At 43.9% G+C, this 23,629-nt stretch overlaps 1 protein-coding gene across 6 annotated transcripts in view; it reads left to right on the top strand.

Moving 5' to 3' along the window:
- The window catches only part of Bend7 (BEN domain containing 7), an 87,663-nt gene that overhangs the window by 59,529 nt on the left and 4,505 nt on the right, over window positions 1-23,629 (top strand). For 4 of the 6 annotated variants that reach the window (XM_052728194.1, XM_052728195.1, XM_052728193.1 and 1 more), the window contains 2 exons: window positions 13,025-13,144; window positions 21,899-21,952. In XM_052728194.1, coding sequence (XP_052584154.1) covers window positions 13,025-13,144; window positions 21,899-21,952 — 174 coding nt within the window. The remainder of the gene's footprint in view (window positions 1-13,024; window positions 13,145-21,898; window positions 21,953-23,629) is intronic. The other 2 variants (XM_052728198.1, XM_052728196.1) reach the window with 1 other exon arrangement.

Genomic DNA, 23,629 nt, shown 5'->3' with positions numbered 1-23,629 from the left:
GCTGTTTTCCTCCAGGTCTGTTGGTCTCAGGGCTTTGAGAATCACTGTGATTAAACAAGATTGTCTAAACCTCACATTTCCCACCAGGTTGAGGGCAGTGAAAGGAGCATTGTAAGCATGCAGGTTTGTTCCTGAGTACCATTTAAACTTTGGAAACATTACCTTTTCTATGAAAGAGTGTGCGTTGACTGGTCTTTAAATTCTCCAAGTCAGTAATTCTATGGTTCAGAAATTTTGATCCAATTCTCAGTAGTAAACCTATAGAATTAACTAAATGTGGCTGGGAATCAATGTTATACATGTCTAAGACCCTTTTCATAATGGCCACCAACTTAAATAATAGTCCCATACAGTAGCAGTCAGCTGTGAGTGGTAGGTGGTCACTGGGACCAGCTTTTACCATACTTGCCTGCTGGCCTTGTACAGTAGACTACATGGCTGGTTCCTCCATCAGTCTCAGATATATAATGCGGAGAACATTCTTTTATCATTAAATTAACGATTGCTTACAATGCTTAATTTTAGGGTATGTTAGTGTGTGAAGTATACTAAATCATTGCTACCCTAATCAAACCTGAAATGAGCTTCTGGACACTGTATGATTGGAGACCTATGGCATTTAGTGAAGAAATCTTCCTCTTGTTCATGTAGACTGCAAACTCAACAAGGGTGTCTCTCATTCCCTGCTGTCCCACAAGAGGCAAACATGGATGTACTGCTCAAGAAAGAATATGTATGGAAAACTTCTGGCTCTGGTGTATTACTTATCCCGAAAGAACTAAAGGGGGGTTTCCTTTTATTAATTTTCACATTTCTATTTGTATGTGTGTTTTGTGTATGTGCTCATGTGTGTGCAGGTGCATGAGCTTGTGTGCATACACACAGAGGCCAGTGGGGGACAGCAGGTACCCTGCTCCATTGCTCCCAGGCTTACCCCTTATTTAAAGCTGGGGCTAGGCTGGTGGCCAGCACGCTCCAGCCCTTCACTTGTCTCTGCCCCTTACAGTGCTAGGGTTATAGGCACATGTAGCCATGCTCAGTCTTTTATGCAGGTGCTGGTATCAAAACTCAAGTCCTCATGCTTGAGCAGTTAGTGCTCTTACCTGATAAGCCACTAAGCCACCTCCCAGGCTTACCCCTTATTTAAAGCTGGGGCTAGGCTGGTGGCCAGCATGCTCCAAAGGAAGCCTATAACCCTAGCACTGTAGAGGCAGAGACAAGTGAAGGACTGGAGCGTGCTGGCCACCAGCCTAGCCCCAACTTTAAATAAGGGGTAAGCCTGGGAGCAATGGAGCAGGGTACCTGCTGTCCCCCACTGGCCTCTGTGTGTATGCACACAAGCTCATGCACCTGCACACACATGAGCACATACACAAAACACACATACAAATAGAAATGTGAAAATTAATAAAAGGAAACCCCCCTTTAGTTCTTTCGGGATAAGTAATACACCAGAGCCAGAAGTTTTCCATACATATTCTTTCTTGAGCAGTACATCCATGTTTGCCTCTTGTGGGACAACAGTGAATAAGAGACACCCTTGTTGAGTTTGCAGTCTACATGAACAAGAGACATTGTTGCTGGGCGGACCCTCTGGCACAGGAACTCTGGGGGGCCTTATCTGAGAAGCCAGAGCTCTGAGGGGTAAGATAGACACTGTATCTATCTCCTGGTGTTCCCAATAGAGAAATGCCGAGCCTTCTCCCAGCTCCCTCTTAAAGACAGTTTTCCGTGCTCTCTCCTGACCCATGTCTATACCGTGTGTGACTAAGGGATGGTCAAGATTAACTTTTCTATGGCAAATCCTAGGAGAAATTTTGATTGTCTCATAGACTGAAGTATAACACTTGTCCCCATTAGCATAGTATTGAGACTAAGAAGTAAACTAATAGTCTTCATCTTGAACATAGGGAAGACATTTGTGGACGTTTGTGTTTCTCTCTGCCTTACCTCCCAGATTTGGAACTGATGTTATAGTTACTGTAGAGCCTCTCTTTACTTTTTGTTGTTGTTGTTTTTTTGTTTGTTTTTTGTTTAGTTTTGTTTTTTTTGAGACAGGGTTTCTCTTTGTAGCTTTGGTGCCTGTCCTGGATCTCACTCTGTAGACCAGGTTGGCCTCGAACTCACAGAGATCCGCCTGCCTCTCTCTCTCTCTCTCTCTTTACTTTTTAAGAAGCAGAATGCTCCTGTGTCTTCCATTCTCATTCTTTACTGTCTCAAAGTAACTTGAGTTTCATGAGTATCTTTCCCATTTTTGGTTTTAATTTTACTATGTAACTGTGTATCCACACATGGCATTTACTGTTGTTTTATATACTTAACAAACTGATGTAAACAGATTCATACTGGACTTTTGCCACTAGATTTTACTTCAAAAGTCCTGTTTTTAAAAATATATGTTATTTTTAACAGAGTTAGTCTAAATTGTTGATTTCAACTTCCAGCCACAGCACAGTAAAGCCTTTCCTTTCTGTGGCCTTTATTTGAGACAGTGAGTGAGTCCCCCTGCCCTCCCCTGCAGTGTCGATGGTCAGCTTTTGTCTCCTGGAGTTTATAGCTGAGTTTTCCTCAGGGATACCCTGGGTAGTAGAATGGCTAACAGGGAACATGGTTGTCAGCCTCATCGGGCGTTATCAAGTGGTCTCAACGAGCAGTGTGTAAGAAATCCTGCTTGCCCTCCTCTTTACCGATATCCGGGGTCGCCAGACTTCATTCTCACCTGTCATCTGAAGTTCAGCTGACACTTGAGGCCCTGATTGCTAATGAGTCAGCTAGCCGTCCACTTCCCTTATTGCTTCTGCTCTTGTGTGAATGTCAGTGTTTTCCTGTTTCTGTCAGGTCATCATTCTCTCGCTGTCTTCTCTGAGTTCTTCTGGAAGTCACATGTGATGCAAACACTGCCACTCATCTCCCCACTTGGGAAAGCACGGCACATGCTACCTTTTGTCATAGCAGATTTGGGATCTGACCGCCGGGTTTCTTTCCCTTTAGGCTTTGTGTTTCCTAATGCCCATTTTTGAAAAATCACCTCCGCTCATTCAATCTAATAGTATTCTCTTATTTTTCCCCCAGCAAACTTTTAGAGATTTTTTTAACTCTGTGTGTGTGTGTGTGTGTGTGTGTGTGTGTGTGTGTGTGTGTGTGTGTTCACATGTATCTCGATTGGTACAGTGCTTGCCTAGCATGCACAAACCCTGGGGTTGATCTCCAGTGCCAAACAAAACTGCATGTAATGGTACATGCCTGGGACCTCAGCACTTAAGGAGGTAGAGGCGGAGAGTACGTTTGTGGTCATCCTTGATCACACGGTGGGTTTAAGACCATCTTGGGATATATGAGTATCTCTTTGCACAGGAATCTACAAGAACTTTTCTTCTGTCTTTGTTCTGAGAATCTCTTTATTCCATCATCCCCATCAAACAGTGTTCCAGTGAGCTCTTTCTTTTAGATGGCTTTTCTCAGAGTGACCAGAAGATATTCCAGTATCTTCTAAGATCAGTTGCTGTGAGGCTGCTCTCAGCCTGTGGCATTTTTTGGCCTCTGTCCATTCTAGTTGCTTCCAAAACGCCTCTGCTGTCAGTGTTGTTTCGTTTCTTTACTCTAGGTATAGGTGTGTATTTGTCTTATTATTAATCTGCTTAGTAGTTATGCTTCTTGAGACCCAGAGTTTATGATTCATCAGCTCTGGATGTTTTAGTTTATTTTTCCTTCTTTTGTTCTCTCATCTCCCTCCCTCTGAATCATCTGTGCTTGTTGGACCTTTTCATTCTTTCCCGAATCTTCATTTGTCTGTTTTCTGTCTCTTCATTGCTGCGTTACAATCTGAGCGCTTGTCTGCTCTGCCCCCGTCTCAGTAATAATTAAGTTTTTAATTAACCGATCTTTGATTTTTTTTAAGCTTGTATTTCTTTATTTATGAGAGAGACAGAGACAGAGAGAGTCAGTCGGAGGACAATTTGTGAAGTTAATTCTTCTCTTTTGTTCAAGAGATCAAACCCAGGTCATCAGGCTTGAACAGCAAGTCCTTTAACGGGCTGATCCATCTTGCTGGCCCCATTCTGTTTTTTGTTTTTTTTTTTTTATTTCAACTACTTCGTCTTTTTAATTTCTCTAAGTTATATTTTATTCATAATTGTGCTCTCTCTCTCTCTCTCTCTCTCTCTCTCTCTCTCTCTCTCTCTTTCTCCCTCTCTCTCTCTCTCTCTGTGTGTGTGTGTGTGTGTGTGTACATGAACCAGTGCATGTGTGCTTCTACTCAGGGCTTCTACTCCACCATATGGAATCTAACTCGGGTTATCAGCTTGGCAGCAAGCTCCCTCACAGACTCAGCCATTTCTCCAGCCAGGCCTTGCTGTTTTCCTGATGAATGAAGTCCTTCCTTCAGCGTCTTAAACAAACCTCCTTACTAGCCTTGTCTTAGGTTGGTGGGAGTCTAACTCTGATTTCTTGCGTCTGGCTCCAGCCAGATTGTTTCCTGCATGCTTCGTTGTTTAAGAAGAACTTGTGTGTAGTGGGCTGCTTCTCCTCTCCCCTCTCTCTGTGACACTGACCGCAGAAGTTCTCTTCAAAGTGACTCTTCTCTCCCTTTCTCTCCTTTTTATCTGGAGCTAGGAATACCAGCGGCAATGCTTTTACTCCTCGATAATTTCAGTATCCCCTCCGACCCCAGACCTCTCCAAGGTGAAAGCTGGCATTTATAATTTACAAAAGAAGAGTCTCCTGCCTGCAGAGGCTAGCGGGAGCTTGCCTGTGCTTCCTTCCCTGTGTTACTGGCCTCTCATACTGTCTTCACAGCTTCATGCAAAGGCTTGGGTTCTAGCTCATGCTCCCAGGACCTCATTTCCTTCTCCCTCATCAGCATGAAACCTGAGCTCCCCCCTAGAGACTGCAGCCACCTGGGATAGCCTCAGGGTGTGCTTTCACCTCTGCATAACCTTCCCAGTGTCTGAAATACCCATTCATCCATCCTTCCTTCCTAACTCTTCCGAACACTGGTTTTATTCTTTGACAGTTTCATACATGTATATAATGTATCTTGATCATAGCCAACCCAGATCCCCTCTCCCACCCCGACCCTACCCTGCACGCTGCCTGTGTGCTCATGAGTGTGGGGTTATCTATTCCAGCAGTCATCAACTGATAATAGCTCCTCGGGTAGGGATGAGGCCTCATAAGCCTTTTCCCATCGTGATGGAATGTTCACTGGCTAGGTCTTATACAGGTAACCCAAGCTGCGGTGGGCTCCTGGGTGGAATGGTCATGTCATGTCCAAAAGATAGCATTTCATGGCGCTTTTATATGCTTTCTACCTTTTCTGTGGTGTTCCGTGGGCCTTGCAGGGTGGGATAGACATGTCCCATTTAGGGCTGAGCACTCAACTGTCTCTTGATCAGTTATCTCTGCGTTGACTGCTTTTGTCTTTCTTTAGTATCTACTTTTCCCTAAGGTTAGCTTAGCCATCACTTTATACAAAAGTTTTCCCAGTTGCTTGCCCTCCAGCCCAAGCATGGTAAGATGCCCCGCTTCTCTCTGATCCTGTGTAGGTGTCTGTTGTATTGGTTTGGTCTCTGCTGTGCTATTCACTGGGTAGTTCAGCCTGGCTTTGAACTGGCAATCCCTCTGCCTAACTCTTAGGCACGCACCACCATGCCCAGCCCTCCGCTGTTCTTGACCTCTTATTTGCCTTCATCTTCCACTCCACTGCAGACTCTTTGAGAACAAGAGGCCATTTATTCATTAGCACCTAGTCTATCCTGGAACATTATGGGTACTGGATAATTATTTCCTGAATGAGCACATGTGATTTTTATAATAAGGCCACATGGTGTCAAGAGTCAAGATAAAAAGCATCACCCTGTTTGTGTACAGAGTCAGACAACATCATCCACTTTAACTGGCCCTAACAAGCCACAGAAACAGGTGAGAGAAACTGTATGCTGAAGCAATCACATCTCAGAAGATCTTTTGTGACTGCGTGTCTCATGATGTGCTTCTAAGATTCGTGATGCATGGAGGCCAGTGATAGGAAGGAGAGTTAGGGCATCCAGAGGTCCGGTGGCATTAGAGTGTGTGCTCTGATGTAATCAATGGTACATGAAGACTTGGGCTTTCCCCCAACCTATATGAAACACTCTTCATGGAGGCATTTTGGTTTCCAGAAGTGGGTATTACTCAGGTACCCTTGGGGACAAGCTGTCTTTGTGAGTCTGTGTATAAACATGGGAAGGACAAGGGCTGCCCTAGGACTGGTCTGCGTGCTTGCATTCTGTATCAACTCCATGACTTTGCTTCTCTCTGCACATCTCCTTCCTTCTTTTCTCTCTTTATCAGCTGGGTTCTTCCTCCTGTCTCCCCCACCCCCAGCCCCCAGGTCTGGTTTTACATCTGATACAACAGGACTCTTCACACCATGACTTTTCAGCTCTGCATGCCATGTTTTCATTATCATTGCCCACTATCTGAGGGGAAGGTAGAAGAAGTAGGTCCAGCTCTCACCCTCTGCTAGAGTGTTGGACTGTTGCTTCACTGGACATCTGCAGCACATCATCAGGTTTCAGAGTTCAAAACTCCTGGCCGGGCGGTGGTGGTGGCGCACGCCTTTAATCCCAGCACTCGGGAGGCAGAGCCAGGCGGATCTCTGTGAGTTCGAGGCCAGCCTGGTCTCCAAAGTGAGTTCCAGGAAAGGCGCAAAGCTACACAGAGAAACCCTGTCTCGAAAAACCAAAAAAAAAAAAAAACTCCTTACATCTGTCCCCTCAGGGTCCAGTACCCATGTGTGACTTGTCCTCATTAACTTGACTGGCCTCCTTGGTCTGGGGATTGTGGGCCACAGGAACAGGAGATCTGCCAGTGTTCTCTCCCCAGATGTCACCACACTTCAGTTTTGTGAGGTTGAAAATAACATCAACACTCATCTTCAGCATGGAAATAATTACTTAGTCATTGCATTATTTCTGTTTAGGATTTGACCATTTTTCTCTTATACTACCTGTATACTCACCTACAAAAATCAAAGATTAAAAACCTAATTATTTCTATGGAAAACAGTCCTTTCTGGCTGTGCAATCTCAAATCAGTTGTTTCACTTGCCCATACTTGGATCTTGTCATCTGTAATTAAGATCACGATACCCACCCTACTGGTTATTGTGAAGATTAAATGACTATATAAACTGCTAAGCACGTGGGATGCTAAAATAATAGCCTTAAGAGAACAGAGGAGGATTTCAGAAGGATATAGTGTCTTTAACATTAATGCCTAAGATTCACTCTGCTTCTGAAGACCCTTCGCTACAAGTGGTCCCCAGTTGGGATCCTACTACAAAGGCCGTTGGGTCTAGCCTCTCAAAGGCTTAGGGCATTTGGCGTCTAATGAAGACCCACTTTTCAGATCTCCTCCATGCAAACTTTAGTTCCCACTTGGCTGCTGGAGTTATAGCTGAGTCATTATAGCTGAAAGCATGTTGTCATTGCTGGCTAGGATTCTTTTTTTTTTTTAAAAGATTTATTTATTTATTATGTATACAGTATTCTGCCTGCATATGTCCCTGCAGGACAGAAGAGGGCACCAGATCTCATTACAGATGGTTGTGAGCCACCATATGGTTGCTGGGAATTGAACTCAGGACCTCTGGAAGAGCAGCCAGTGCTCTTAACCTCTGAGCCATCTCTCCAGCCCCCGCTGGCTAGGATTCTTAAACAAACCCCAGAGAGATTGAATCTCTACCAATCTCACACTCCCTCAGGTGTCTGGATGACACAGTGATGTCTTTAAAAGGCCACACTCTACTCTGTTCTTCCAGTACAGAAAAATCTACATAAGAAGTCCCTTGAACTTGGTTTGGGGGAACAAGGCCAGTCTGCTCTGTTTGGTGTGTCAGACACGCTCCCCAGCACCAAGCTCGTTGACGATTATATTAAAAGCTGCATTCCCAGGGTAGGATCTGCTCAGCCACCACAAGCTTATTCATTATTTATAAACAATTAAAGGGCATGGTTCAAATGAATGCAAGCATCTGGGAAAGTCATTATTCATGTACAAATCTACTCAAGCATTTGTCATTTCCCTGGTGACTTAACATCCTCCCTGTGCCTTGGGACTTCAAATTATATTAAGCAAAGTAGATGCTTAAACTCTTTTATTTAGTTTAATCGTTGGTCTCATTCCACTTGCTCAGATTATTTGGGCTCATTTAAAATTAGCCCTCCTGTCTCCTTGATGCATTAAAATAGGAAGGAGGGAAATTTCTTTTTAGAACCCATTGCATTCTGAGGATGAATGCAAATTATCCTACTATGATTCTTAATGACCCACTATTAACATAGTAGGAAGCCCAGTGCATTAATGCAATGCCACTTTTCACATCATTACTCCTAATGGAACTGTTACCAGGATAATAGCTTGACCTTTAGCTATAGATTCTGATAGCAAAATATATTCTGCTTACTCCATACCTCTATTCCCATAGCGTATCAGCTGTTTTTACATCAATGCAATGTCGTCTTTGGGCCTTGTTCTAAGGTCCCATCTGCGATTGTAATGGAGAGAATAAAAGTTCATCTTCAATAGGTAAATTCTAGTTAAAAGTCCCTTTGAAGTTTGGATGTAATCCATGAATCAGAATGTCAATAATGTGCCTGGTGGAAGTATTTGTTTGTGTAGGCATTTTTTTTTTTTTTTGAGAAGTCTATGCTGTGCCTTCAAAGATCTTAGTCACGGGCCCAGGGGACAGTGATTTTTCTAGCATTTTTCTATTGAAAGCAGAAAAGTTTTAACTGAAAGAAGAAAAAAGTGAGCAGAAGCTGTTGCCTTTTTAAGTGAACGATGGGTTACTGAGCTCAAGGTTAGAGTGTAAAGTTCTCGTGGAGTGAGAGAGAGCATCCCCAGCCTTCACTTCGGTTCTCCTACACACCGCTGCGAGCACACATGGAGCCCTGAGGGCACTGGCATAGCCCAGGACTACTTTGTTATTTTGGAACCACAACTTGCTAATGTGTGATAATTTGAGCACAAGCATTTCACAATCTAAGAAAAGAGGTTGCTATGGAAATTAATTGTATACATAGCATTATAAGTGGAAAGATGTTTACCTCATTAAGATAGTCTATTCAGTTGTTTTTGTAGTATGCATTTTCATATAAGTGAATAGAATGCTAGATACAAACGCATTGTTTTCATAATTTTATTTATTAAAACAGAACTTCAAGCACCTTTTGACAGTTCTTCAGTTAGTAAATGTTATTGTGAGCATTTGAGTATAATAAAACCTTTTTTATTTAAATAGGTTTGACTAATTAAGACTTCCTGTTAATTCCGATAGGTCATTTTCTAATTAGTCTATATTTTTCAGTTTCTGTTATCTGTTAACATTAGAAACAAGACTAGGAACGCTATTGATTCATTCACCACATGTTTCTTGAGCTTCTTCACTATGCTGGCTACTTGGAGGGAGACAGAGAAATGAAGGAGCTGGTGTAGGAAGTTGAAAGCGCATCTCTGCCCGGGAACGTGGCTTGTTTCCTCTGCTCTCCTTTGCCCTATGGTGGGAACCTCCAGTGGGTCGGTCACCTGGTTCCTGCTGCCCTACTCCTTCATTCTGCTCCCACCCCCACTCATGTAAAGCTGCGATGGACCTTTTTTCCATGAAGGCTCTTAGGAGATCTGTACATCTCCCTCCAACAACTTGGTGTCGCTCGGTATGGCTCACTCCCCTGCACACATGAAAATCCATCTGATCCCTGGCCACATGGTGTCAGGAGCTCAGTAGTCGTGCCTTTCACTGCTGCTTGCTAGCCCACGTCACTCAACATACCTTAGCATCCTTCCACACCGCTCTGCTGTTTCATACTCCAGCATCCCATCAGACTATTCTGAATGTATGCTACTACCATCTAACCCCTACCCGCCAACCCATTGGTATCTCCACTTGTGATGTGGGTGGCATCTCAGAGTCTGTCTATCTGCTGTCATTTTCCAGCATCTTCGAGTACTTTAAGCCCCCATTCTGCTGCTGAAACTGTTCAGCTAATCCTAACCCTAGGCCATCCCTTCCACCTAATAGCCCCCTGTAGACTGCTGCACCCCGTTCACTGCTTAGCACCTTACTGCTTGTCCTCAGTCTATTACTGGCCCATGGTCAGTAACAATTCCAAACCTTCCCACACTCTTCATCTCCATGGTGGCTCAGCACTGAGCTCACAGAGTCTCTGGAGCCTAGAGCCTCCTGTCTAGAGTCACTTCTTATCAGCACATCTCCTCATCCTCTGGCTTTCCATCTTGTTTGTAGGTGGCCTCTCTGCTTCATTCCTATATCCCATCACCCCAGTTCCTCCAAGATGGCTCCTTGAATTATCCCCGTATTTTTCCCATGTCTTATTTCCATCTGCCATGCTGCTTGCTCACACAGCCTACCAACACCCTTCATCCTTCCTTTCCTCCTCTCCCTGAGTCCAGGTGTTTCAAGAGTGATGTTGGTGGCTACTCCCTCAGAGGCTCTCGTCAGACACTTGCCACGCCACTGTTTCACTGCGCTCTGGAGCCACGTGTCACCTTGATAAGATTGTTCCTGAGTCCCTTGGCTTTTCAGTCATCCTGGTCTTCCTTGTGGGCTTCTCTGCCTCCATCATCTACTCCTAAGCACTGTTCTCCACAGCCTATGCTCAGCCAGGTGCTCTTCACTCTGTATGTTCTCTCTTCTTACGTTTTTCTGTTCTTTGTCTTAACTACCACATGTACAACGGGCTCTTCATGTTCGGTGAGTTCAGCATCCACAGATTTGACCAATCAGGGACGGAAAATCCTCAAGGAGGAAAAAACCCAGCATGTCACACACACACACACAGACATTACCTTGATGCTGGCAGCACAGCTCAGTTACGGTAAAGTACATGTTTTAACATGTCGACTTTCACTGGACAGTGGTGGTACACACCTTTAAATCCCAACACTTGAGAGGCAGAGGCAGATGGATCTCTGAGTTCAAGGCCAGCCTGGTCTGCAGAGAGAGTTCCATGAATATGGACTTTTTTCTCATGATTATTCCCTAAATAACGCAACAATACAACAACTTACTTAGTATTGACATTGTATTAGTTAACATTGAGTAATCTAAATTTGATTTAAAGTATATGATGATGGCATAGGTGATACATCATTTGTAAGGTTATCTTCCGACCAGGTGGCGGTGGTATACGCCTTTAATCCCAGCACTCGGGAGGCAGAGCCAGGTGAATTTCTTTGAGTTTGAGGCCAGCCTGGTCTACAGAGTGAGATCCAGGACAGGCACCAAAGCTACACAGAGAAACCCTGTCTCAAAAAATAAGTAAATAAATAAAATGGAAAAAAAAAAGATTATCTTCCAGGGTCTTGAGACTGATTCCTATAGACGCAGAGACAGCAGCATCCTTGACCAGCCTCTTTCCCTGCACTGCTCTGTCTACCTTTCCTCTGGCCACATCATGTGGTTGCTCCACAAACAGTCCACCCAAAGTCTGTGGTGTTCCACCTTTACCTCACCTTCTGTGGTGAATAATGTGTTTTGCCACAGAGTGTCAGTCACCTGCCCTAGATGCTTGATTAACTGGGACAAGTATTAGCTTCTGAAAGGGAACCCCTCTCCCTGTGGCCTGCAGATCTACCCTGGACACGGGAACTGCTCGCGTCTGAGTTCACACACCGTTTTTTTCCTCTTCCTGGTACTTCCTTAGGACATGATTTTAGAAGTAACATTACTGATCAGTGGTGTAACCATTTTATAGATCTCATTAGTTTTATTCTTATTTCTCAAGAAAAAAAATCCCATTTTTACGCTAATAGTAATGTTTGACTGGGCCAGGTCACCACAATTTTGCTACTATGAAATACAGCCTTTTTTACCTTTTTTTTCTAACTTAGGATAGGTATACAATGTGTGCTTTTCAGTTCTTTGATTTTCCTATTAGTTGAACGTTTTCCCTAGTGTTTTATACTTCAAATACACTATTGATCTATGGGATTATTGAACTTGCTCTTTTATTTGAGTGCACTCTTTAAAGATATTGAACATTCTGAGGCATATATAATGTGGCCAGGTTTTGTAGCTCTTTTAAAATGTTCGTTTTTCATTGAATGGGAATTTCAATTTTTGTATAGTTAAATCTGTCAATATTTTCCTGTGCCATTTCTTTTTGAAAGAGACCTTTTAACACATTAAAATTAGCAACATTTTAAATATCACAAAGGCAGTGTGCTGGGACTGCTTACTGACCTCACAGGCAGCAAGGTAAAAAGAAGAATTGACTAGTGCTCAGGAACAAAGCCCAGGCAGAAATGTTAACTCCACAACTCACATATTATGTGGCTTTACTGGGGTCATTTTCTGCCTCTCTTTTGTCCTGCCCTGTGATTCTTAGCACTTAATAGGGCCAGTCTTTCCTCATATCTAATGCAGTATGCAGGATGTTGAGTCCTACCTAGACCGAATCTTAGAATTTCAACAAGATGGACAGCACCATTATTTACGTTGAGTACTGAGTTCTTACGGATCAGAGTGAGAACATCTCTGTGCAGTGCTGCATTTGATTTTGAATTGACACCACAGACAAAGTCATTTAGCACATTTGCTCAATTCTGTTATGAATGGGCCTGGCAGAGCCACATGAAGTATCGTCCTCTCTGCCCATCTGACACGTGCACACACAAAAAGAGCAGTTTCCATACCAACTGTTTAGTGTTTCCAGCAGTTTCATGTTAAGCACAAGCCATCATAGATAGCCAGTGCTCAGCTGCTCACCATCTTCACCAAAAGAGCATAGTGCCACTGCAGACGATGTGCCCTGTGGGTCTGACATCCTTAGAAGTTCACTGCAGGGCTGAGGAAAAAGCGTGTGGTAGAGCACATGTGCTCATTCCTAGGATAAATTCCCAGCACCGGGAAAGAAACAACAAAAGACATAGACTTGTTTTGTCCTTAGACCATCTTCCTATTTTGTTCTGCATCCTCTTGTTGTTGTTAAGGTATTTAGTGGCATTTCATGTTTTCTTTCAGTCTTTACAGAAAAGTACTGTACTGCGAACCATGTGGATAAACTTCCTGGCCCAAGAGACTGGGTACAGATTCTGCAGGATCAGATTAAACTGGCCAGAAGAAGGTTAAAAAGAGGCTCAGGTATGAATAAGCTGGGAAAGAAGCCATTGTGGAAGTGCTTTGTTGAACCCTCTGCCTTTTAAAGCACAGTGCTTTCTCTCTCGGGCACTGTGGCGTCCTTTGCCTCTTGAAGGAGATGTTCTATGTAATGTGCTCTGGTTGGCTCTAGTGAATTTTGAAAGTTATCTTAAGATTGAATAGTAAAAATTATGTAGGCCATTTGCTTTTAATAGTATAAGAGGAAAAGATTGCTAATCTCATCTGTGGCCTAATATGTTTCACATGCAGAATTGAGTCTTCTGTGGTTTGCTTTTATCTTACTATTGATTTCTGTTTGTTTATATCTACATGAGTTTTTTAAGGGACTAATTGCTCAAAGTTTAAAAAGGGGTGGGGGGGAGTAGCAGGATGGTGCACGCCTTTAATTCCAGCACTTGAGATAAAGACAGAGCTCTCCGTGAGTTTGAGGCCAGCCTGATCTACAAAGTGAGTTCCAGGACAACCTGTTCTACATAGTGAGTTCCAGGACAGCCAGGGCTATGTGGAGGAACCCTGTTTCAAAAATCCAAAATAAGCAAAATTCATCCTGTCAGCAATACCACATCAAGTTGGAAGGAATTTAAAGGGTGTGTGTGTGTGTGTGTGTGTGTGTGTGTGTGTGTGTGTGTGTGTGCGCGCGCGCGCGCGCGCACGCGCACGCACGCTTGGCAGATATTTTTCTAGGCAAAGTGAATACCAGTTGAATTGTGACTATATAGATTTGGTCATGAAGTCTCAGCCTCCCAAATCTGACTGTGTATATCATCTTACCAGTTAGAAATCCCTTTGGGGTCAGTTTTCTATCATTCAAGAATAGTTATCTCTACTAGATCACAAGTCTCTAGGTTTTATTTCTAAATTTCATGTAAATTAGTATATCTGTTATAAAAAAAATAGGGAGATTTCTCAAAAACAATAAAAATAGGGCCTCAAGGAGATAGCTCTGTTGGTAATTTGTTTACCTTGTAAGCACAAGGAGTTAAGTTCCCAGAACCCATATAAGAAAATAAGTAAATAATAAAGCATGTCCTTGTAATCTCAGTACTGGATCCATAGGGCTGGCTGGCCGGCCATCTTAGCCCACTGGATGAGTTCTGAGCCAGTGAGAGACAGCACCTGATGTTGTCCTCTGATCACACACACACACACACACACACACACACACACACACACACACACACGAAAACTTTAGTAAAACAGACTCAGTGTTTTAAAGAGACATCTCTATTCCTGTGTTCATGGATGCATTTTCCTAACAGCTTCTAAAACATAGAATCAACATAAGTATCCACTTTACTACATCATTGATAAAGAAAATGTGCTGTATATATGTATCTTCCAAAAGAAGGAATGCCCTGGTTTGCATCACCGTGGGGGGCATTTTGTTAAGGATAGTGAACGGGCACAGAAATGCAGGTACCACGGACTCGCGCTGAGGAATCTGAAAAAGTTGGACTCACAGAAGCAGAGCAGAGAGTGATAACCAGTCACCAGAGCCTGGGGGTCTGGGACGATGCTGGGCAAAGGAACAGAGTTTCAGTTAGACAAAAGGAGTGAGAGTGATTATGTGACGTCATGACTCACACACAGGGTTACTTATAGTATCCTTGAAAATAGTAGAGCTCATATCATGTATTTTCATAAAGTATGTGAATGATACATAGATTAATTCACACATTTACCCATCTACATGTGTATGATTTCAAAAATACCATGTTGTATATCATAAATATGCATGATTTTTTATATTAAAAGAGAATTTATTAGGTTTGCTTCCATAATATGTTTAGAATGGTTCAACAGTAGAGCGTCCCAGAACCCAATGGTTATTCAGTCCTTGGGGCTAGGTTCCCTTCCCCAACCCCCACATCCACCCTGCCCTCATAGTCCTACCTTGAATGAAGGCTGGGGATTCCCGGAGAGCATCTCGTCCCTAGTCCACGTGAGAATCCTAAAGAAGCTGTTTCTAATGTCAGCAAAAGGAGTCAGTACCAGCAGCAGCAGCAAGGTAGATGAGTTCACCAGTGAGAGTGAAGGCCAGGAGAGGAAAAACTTTCCTCTTATGTCTTTTATCCAAGCAGCTACTAGAAAGTTCTGCCCACATTCAGAGTGGATCTTCCCACATAATTAAGGCAGTCTCCTACAGGCCACATCATCTTGACAATGCCTTGAGATTCTTCCCAAGCTCATCTAGGTGTGTCACATTGACAGTTCAAGCTAACACCACACTCATGTACTATTTGGCCCTCCTGCAGAAAGGAACTGCCTTGACACATGAACTTAGTTTATTTCTTTTTTATTATTATTAAATTTATGCATGATTTTTATTTGTCAAATGAAAATGAAGTCCAGATCACCTTTACAGCAGGCCTTGGGGATCTGCGTGACTGGAGCGTTAGAAAGTTTGGAAGGTAGACTTGGGGACTGAGGTGCCCCTCATTTAAGATGCTGTGGAGGTGTGTGAGGGTACTGCTACGCACCGCATCTCTGGGTGTTTGACGCTGCCATAGCGGAACAACCGAGTCTGTTCATTTTAATGAACAGAAGTTCATTGGCTCACAGTTCCGGAGGCTGGAAACCGAAGACTGAGGGCTTTCTTGCTGCATCAGCCCGTGAAAGAAAGGCGTAGAGAAAGTGAGAGAGAGAGGGGGGTGGGGGGAAAGGGAGGACAATCTCACCCTTCCTCAGTGGCAGGATTGTGTCCTGGCCACCTCTCACCAGGCTTCTCCCACCACTGCTATCTAGGGATTGAGCCCCCAGTACCTCGTCTTTGGGGGACACTTTCAGACCATAGCAATCTGTAACAGGTGAGTGTTAGTTGAATCTTTCCCAGTGCAGCCCTGGCCTCCGGCCTCGGACTCGACAGCCAAACTGGCCTTCTCTGTGGTACTAAAACTGGCTGCTCTCCCACCGTTCACAAGCACTGCAGAGCCTCCCTCCTCCTGAACCTTTAGTAGAGGCCCCAACACACGGACTCCTGTCGCCTGTAGAGTCCCTTTGCTGTTCCCTGGATGATGAACTCCTCCAAAGAGCAGGGTCTGCTTCGAAGTCATGTTTGTGTCCCACATGACAGTGTGAGCCAGGGCTGACTCTCAAGAAATATTTGAGTGAATCAAGAACACGTCAGTAATTACAAAAAGGAAGACACAGCAGTCCACAACAAACACCTTGTTTTCCTGGTCAGAAGAGGAAATCCTGCAGAGCAGTGCCCTTTCTCACTTACGGTTCAAATGTTGATTCTGTTCCCTGTAGACCATGGGCAGCGGTGTCCTGAACTCTGCCCCCTGGAGGAAAGTCCTTCGGGCTCCTAGTGTCACTTCATGTCCTCATCTCAGAATCCTCCTAGTTCTGCTTCATCAGCACTTTCTCTCACTTCCTTCTCCGTTTCAGCTGTTTCAGTACTTCCTTTCCGGTCTCTTTTCTTCTCCCGTCCTCCCCCAGAGATTCAGAGTCCCGTATCCCGTGGACTCACCTCATCCAGGAGATGAACCTCCTAACGTGACTTTCTACTCAAGTGCATGCTTCTGCCCTGAGTCACATCACAAAAGCCCCTCCCCTGTAGTACTTGTACCCCTCTCCCACTCCTGGGAGGGACTAAGACAGGAATAGGAAGGAAAGAAGAAAGGAAAGAGGAAACGCACAGGTGAGAGACCCGTAAGTGGCCCCATTGGATCGACCCAGTGTTAGTCCTCACTGAGCAGTGATGTGTTCCTTCCGTTTTATAGGAAGGCAGGTTTCACGCCTTGGGCCTGAGTGGCACCTGTGCCAGTATGAAGTTGGTTTGTGTTTCCTAGCTTCTGCCTGGAACGGCTCAGCTGTTGGATATGTAAAGACTTCATCCATGTACCTGTTAATCTGAAAGGAAAAATTGTTGGCCCAAAATACAAAGACACCAAATATTCAGATTTGAGAGAAATATAAACATGTCATGAGGAAGAGAGATAAATCTAGTATCAGCAAGCCAAAGGCAAGAGAGGACCAGCGATCAACAAGTCAGCCCCCTTACTGCCTGCTGCCAGATGCGTACTGACTTCAGACTTCCCTGGATAGGCCAGCAACTACCTGCGCATGCGGCTGCTCCCTTTCCATTTCCTGGGGACTGGTGGGAATGAACAGGAAACTGCGAGAATTGTGTCAGCTCCTTGAGATTTGTGTGTGTTTGTTTTGTTTTTCGAGACAGGGTTTCTCTATGTAGCTTTGGCTCCTGTCCTGGATCTCGCTCTGTAGACCAGGCTGGCCTCGAACTCACATAGATCCACCTGCCTCTGCCTCCGGAGTGCTGGGATTAAAGGCGTGTGCCACCATGGCCTGGATCGCTCCTTGAGATTGTAAGGAAAAGGAAGTATCTGGCCCCAGACTAATGATGCTCCTAGCCACAGCACTACAGGACTGCCTGGAAAAAGACAGGGTTTTGTGTCCCAGGGCTGGCACCTCCGGAGGAAAAGAAATTCCTGTCAGACCGAAAAATGGTACATTTTAAGAAAATCTGTAAAGGCGGGAGTCATAGAAAGTCAGGACACTGGAGGAGGCTATTCCTGTGGAAAAGAGATGCACAGTCCTGCCACACCCACCACAAGGTGAAAATAGTTCCATTCAAACTTCATTCTTGTAGTGCATTCTCCATGTGACCTGTGGGGGTTTCTCCTCACTGTGACCAAGCACATGACAAAGGCCACTCAAGGGAGGCTTTGTTTGGGTTCAGTCTGAAGAGATGTAGTCCATCTTGATGAGGAAGGTGACTTTCTGATGGCAGGAATGTCATTGGGACTCCTCATCTCCTCACATCTCTATGAAACAGAAAGCAGAGCCGCTCAGGTTGGAACCAGGAGACCAGGCCCAGGCTCTAGCCCATCAGCCTACTCCCAGTTACCTCCTTCTGCCGGCCAGGCCTCCTAAAGGTGTCACAACCTCCCAAAACAGTACTACCAGCTAGGAAGCAAGTATTCAGACACAGGAGGTCAGTGCGGGGCAGGGGGTGCAGACCTGAATCCTTCCTTTGTCAGATGCTGAGACCAGGGTCAAGGGTCCTTGTTTCTTTTGCCTTTCCACTCTTCACACCAGCACACACATCTGCACACAGAAGGGATGCGCCCCTGCAGTTCGCTCCATCCTCACCCCACACTGGCCAGTGACTATTTCTTAATCATCACAGCATTTCTGTTTACAGTTTGCATCCCAAATGTTCACACACATACACACACACACACACACACACACACACACACACACACACACACACACACACACCTGTTTCTCCAGAAAGAGACCTAGACTGCTGCATGCTCCCTAACTCCCCCTTTCCTATGGAAGCCCTTCACTGCTTAGCTCAGGAGATTGACTTGAGACATCAGCACAAGGATGTGACTTGAGACATTGGAACATTTGATGAGCAGGTTTACACACATGCTCTACCTGGACATTTATGATGTGTTGAGTAGACTGTCTTAACCACTGAGAAGGAAGGTGCCTCTAAGAAAGAACCACCCTGACATCTAGGCCAAACTAGATTAAAACTCAGCCATGGCAGACAGGGTTTGTCTCTGTGTGTGAAACACTGGTCCACTTCCTCAATAGCACAAAGCTGGGACTCCAGCAAGCAGATGAGAACCACTTGCCCTTCCTGAATGAGGCCAGGCTCTAGAATGTGACTGGCTCTGGGGTTTTCATCTTGATTATTTTCCATCAAAATGATAATACAGTGTGTTAAAGGTATTCCACAACTTCCACAGCCTTATTTATCATACTTGGCTCAGCTCCTAGAACTGGGTCCAGACTCCGACCAGACGGAGCTAATCAGCTCACCACGTAGGGAAGCCTGTGCTGCCTGGAGGAGAAAGCCATGTCCCACGCGACTGGAAAGGTCGTTATGCAAATCCAAACAAATTCATTTGGGGCTCTCATCACATGTAATAATTTTTTTCTATAACTAGAATTCCGTTCCTGGTGTGGATTTTTATCATCTTTATTAGATTACTTCCTCAGAGCTGAAATCACAATTTATTGTTTGCGTTAGATCCAGGGGTAAAGCTGTCACTGCTACTAAATTTTTATTGGACTTGCTCAGTCTTTTCCAAATTTTACAACTTGATCATCGCCAGAGAAGAGAGGCTGTGAGCTTGTTGTTACAGACGGGTGTTATAATTAACACCCTGATGTTCTTCACCCATGACACTTGCCCTACGCATGCAGCCAATATATATGAATTTATATAGTTTACATATATTTAGGTTATACATTCTGACAAAATATATAACCTAAGTATATGTAAACTATATATGTTCTGTTCTGACAAAAGCACATGATCGTGGAGGTTTGCATATAAAAAGTATGGGTGGGGCTGGAGAGATGGCTCAGAGGTTAAGAGCACTGGCTGCTCTTCCGGGGTCCTGAGTTCAATTCCCAGCAACCACATGACGACTCACAAAAAATATGGGTAGGAGCTGGAGACGTGACTCAGTAATTACGACCACGGCTGCTCTTCCAGAGAACTTGGGTTCAATTCCCAGACCTACATAGTGGCTCACAACAGGCTATAACTCCAGTTCCAGGAGATCCCCTGCCCTCTTCTGCCCTCCACAGGCCTCAGGTATACAAGTGGTTCATGGACATACATGCAAGCAAAACATTAATAAACAAAATTTTTAAATATATTATTTTTAAGTAAGGGTAGCTGAATTACAAAGGAAGGCCACCTCAGACCCCAAACTAATTTTTGTCAAAACTAAATGAAAAGCAGACATATGTTAAGGTAGAAGAAATTACTAAAATATAAAGTGAACTAGAACTTGAAGACTTTAAAAAATTAGCTTGTAACTGCACATGGGCTATATATGTATTATTAAGAGCCAGAGATTGAGAGTCCAGATCGAAGCCAGTCTTAGCTTTGGCATTGTCCCTCACGAGCCATAATTTAGTTTCCTTACCTCCGATTCCTAGTATTAACCCAAGCATAGTATCAGACATACCCCATAAGACTTTCTGTCAGTCAGATGACAAATTGCACACAAAGTACTCAATTATTATTGAGGCCATTTATTATTACTGAAGAATTTTTAAGCTCTGCTAATAAGACAACTACGATGTAAACCGCCTGCCTTTCGGCTTCATTGAAACCAGTCAGAAGGAAATGATGATTTCTAAATAGAAAAGGCATTCATTGTTTCTTAACATATAAAAAGTTTTTTTCAAAAACCCTAAGAACCAAGCTAAGGAACTGGATCCATGGGTAAAGTGTTTGCTGCACAAGCAGGAAAATTTGGGTTCGGATCCCCAGCAGCACCCTTATAAAGCAGCCAGGTGTGGTGGTGCACATCTGTAACGCCAGCACTCGGATGCTGGTAGATGCAGGCAGACCCCAGGGCTCACTGACTGGCCAGTCTAGCTAAAACTGCTAGCTTCAGGTTCAGTGAGAGAACTTATCCCAAAAATTAATGTCGAGAATGACAGAGGGAGACACGTGACAACCTGGGGCCTCCGAGTGTGCAAGGGCATGTATGCACGCATGTGCACACACAGAGTCCAACCAGAATACCTAATGCCTTTTATCCAGAGAATTTTGGTACGTCTGACAAATTTTCTGTGAATCACCTTACCCAACTATTAAATATTATCAACATCATTTTTAATAGTTTCTACTCCAATCAAAATTGGCTGTGACTGTTCCATCTCTTCTCTGTTTTCTTTCTGGTGAATCACCTGGGCCAGCAGACACTGATGCCAGATCTACTCACCTAAGGACAAGATATTAGAGACTAAACTAGAGGTTTAGGCAGAGATGCTTGGAACATCTCTGGCTGAGTCTGTCCCTGGGGTGTTTAAAGCACCAACAGTGAAATGAGAATATAGCACTGCTCTGGCTTTCCTGCATCTCCACACAGCAAGGTGGAGCAAAAGGCAACCTCAGGGCACACAGTACAGTCAGCAGGGACTTTGGGGGGGCGCAGAAAGGCTATAGAGGATGCCACCAGAATGATCCCAGTAGCCATATGCGAATGCTTCCTCTGTCCCTAGTATGTTAGGAAAGGCTCACTCCCTTGAGTTACCAGGAGACTTATAAACTGCTTCTCTTTACATTTAATAGAAGGTGTGTGTGTGTGTGTGTGTGTGAAGGATCACACTTTGCAAAACCATTAAGGAGACTGAAACATATCAGTAGAGCAAGGCTTGCGTTTTAAATCACAAAAGAGAGGAATCTTTTGAAAAAAATACGGATTTTTCTCTCCATGGTTTCCTTATGACTAAATGGATCCAGGAGTTAGACTGACAGCTCCAGAACCAGGCATCTCCAGAGAAAGTTCATTCTGAGAATTCCAGCTATGAGTGGCTTGGGGAGTTGTGTGGGCTGGGTGTGTGTGTGAAGATTACAGTTCTACAGCCAGAGGCTGTAGGTTAAGGGCCTTCGGTGTGTGGTTGAACAGGCCATCCACTGCTGCTTGGAGGTTTAAGCGTATGAGAACAAGACAAAATGAACTGAAATCACCCATGATTGACAAAATAAGGTCAGAGAGTTTTCAAGTTTTAATACAGGAAGGTTGACTTCCTGTCAACATCATCCAAACAAAATTGTGTTTAAATAATGATGCTCAAACCTGTAATGTGAACCAAGCGAAGTGAACGGTGAGAAGAAAGATGAAAGGCACTGTGTACACTGGAGTCTCTTTAATTGTGTTCCTGTATTCAGCAAAATGAATGTGCTCCCTACAACTAATGAGATTTGTGTTTTATGTTTGTAACCAGCAGAGGCAGCTGACGGTGATGAAAGACTGGACGGCATTTCTCTACCACCAACAGGTAAAACACATTTCCATTTCATCGCCCGCTGCCAGGAAACATTTGCATTGAAAATGCTTTTACCATTAGGGATGCAAGGGCTTGAGCAAGCTGCTTCTGGAATAGGCACAGGCCCTCACAGTCCCCAGTTTCTTGGGGGCCTAGGTTCAGAGCTGGTTTTACATTGGATATGAAAAGCAATGTTTTTCTCACACCCTATTTCATATTCATAAAAATCTCAGAAATGCAAATCCTAAGACATTAAAAGGCATTTTTAATATAAAACAACATTTAGCTTTAAACCAGGATTGTCAACTTTGTGTGACCAAATTCAGGCCCATTTTTTCTTATTCCACCAAAAGGCCTTTGAGAGGCATGCCTCCACACTCTTTGCTTAGTAACTCCTGTGTTAAGTGTGATTGAACAAGCCAGCCCATCCGGTGTGAATGGCACACTCCTGGTATTTGAACCAGATCAGAAAATGCAACAGATCACTGAAGCATTCGCTGCACACTTGTGTTCAACTGTGGGCTTGATTATGACCTCATCGCAAGACTCTGGTGTGATGCCTCTGACCCTCACTTCCTGCCTGTGTATAAGTTCACACACAAGAGTAAAAGAATAGGTGCCTGATCAGTGAGCCATGTGTCAAACCGTCTATCCCTCACTTAGTCCCGGGACTCCCTATTCACTGCTCTTCAAAGATTCTCTGAATATTCCATCCATAAAATCCAGACAATCCAAACAAACCTTGAGCTATAAAAAAAAGAAAGCTCAATTCAGTGGGTTTTTTGTTTTATCTGTTTTTTCTAGATCTGGGGCAGTGAGACTTGAATTAAATTGAGAAAATATGAATGGAGTATGTAGTATATTTTCAGGAACTCTTAGTAGAGTCCCTAGTGGTCACATGATCTTGATAACACGGATCTTGGGGTGTTCACTAAAGTGAAGCTCATAGGTAAACTCAGAGCTGCCAGAAGCCCCAGCCATGTAAATTACACCTTGCTTCTCTGCCTTGAGTAGCCAAATAACAGATCAATGGACAGATAGATGAAATGGACCACAACAGTGCACAGAATATCTGCATATATCTAGTTCTTAGGATCTTCTTCTTATTTCTCTCTTCGTTTGTCTGTGTTTCTGTACTTGTGAGTGAAGAGAGTAGAATGTGTGATCTCTAGTATTCCTTACCACCCTCTGAGTACCAGGACAACTCATACTGACAATACTTCTATCATCTTTGACCCATTCCCAGCAGGTGAAGGAAATACTAATCATAATGATGAAATTATGGCTCAGGGGCCTTGGGGAGGAATGTCATACTTTCTAGTTGTCCCCTGGGCATCTGCAGCAGCTGTCCTGTGTCACATGACATAGTGGCTTTATTAAAGACTGTGCATCTTGCAAATATACCTTTGCATTTAACTGTTTGAAGATTGAGGCAGAGATATTTCGGAGGAAAAGACAGCCCAGGGATGCTAGAGTAGTTTCACAGGACTGACAAGCTGCAAAGGAACCTGAAAATGAAGGGTGTAGTCAGAAGTCTCTGTCCTGCCAGCAACTCCCAAATACCCAGCAGCTGCTTCCCGAACTACCACACAGAGGTTTTTACTAATTACAAATGCTCAGCCAGTAGCTCAGGCTTATTACTAACTAGCTCTTACACTTAAATTAACCCATAATTCTTATCTATGTTCA

The sequence above is a fragment of the Peromyscus californicus genome, unplaced genomic scaffold, assembly GCF_007827085.1.
Source record: "Peromyscus californicus insignis strain IS unplaced genomic scaffold, ASM782708v3 Scaffold_8__1_contigs__length_139910024, whole genome shotgun sequence".
Classification (NCBI taxonomy): domain Eukaryota; kingdom Metazoa; phylum Chordata; class Mammalia; order Rodentia; family Cricetidae; genus Peromyscus; species Peromyscus californicus.
Note: the sequence above shows the minus strand (reverse complement) of the source record. Positions and strands in the feature narration are given on the sequence as shown.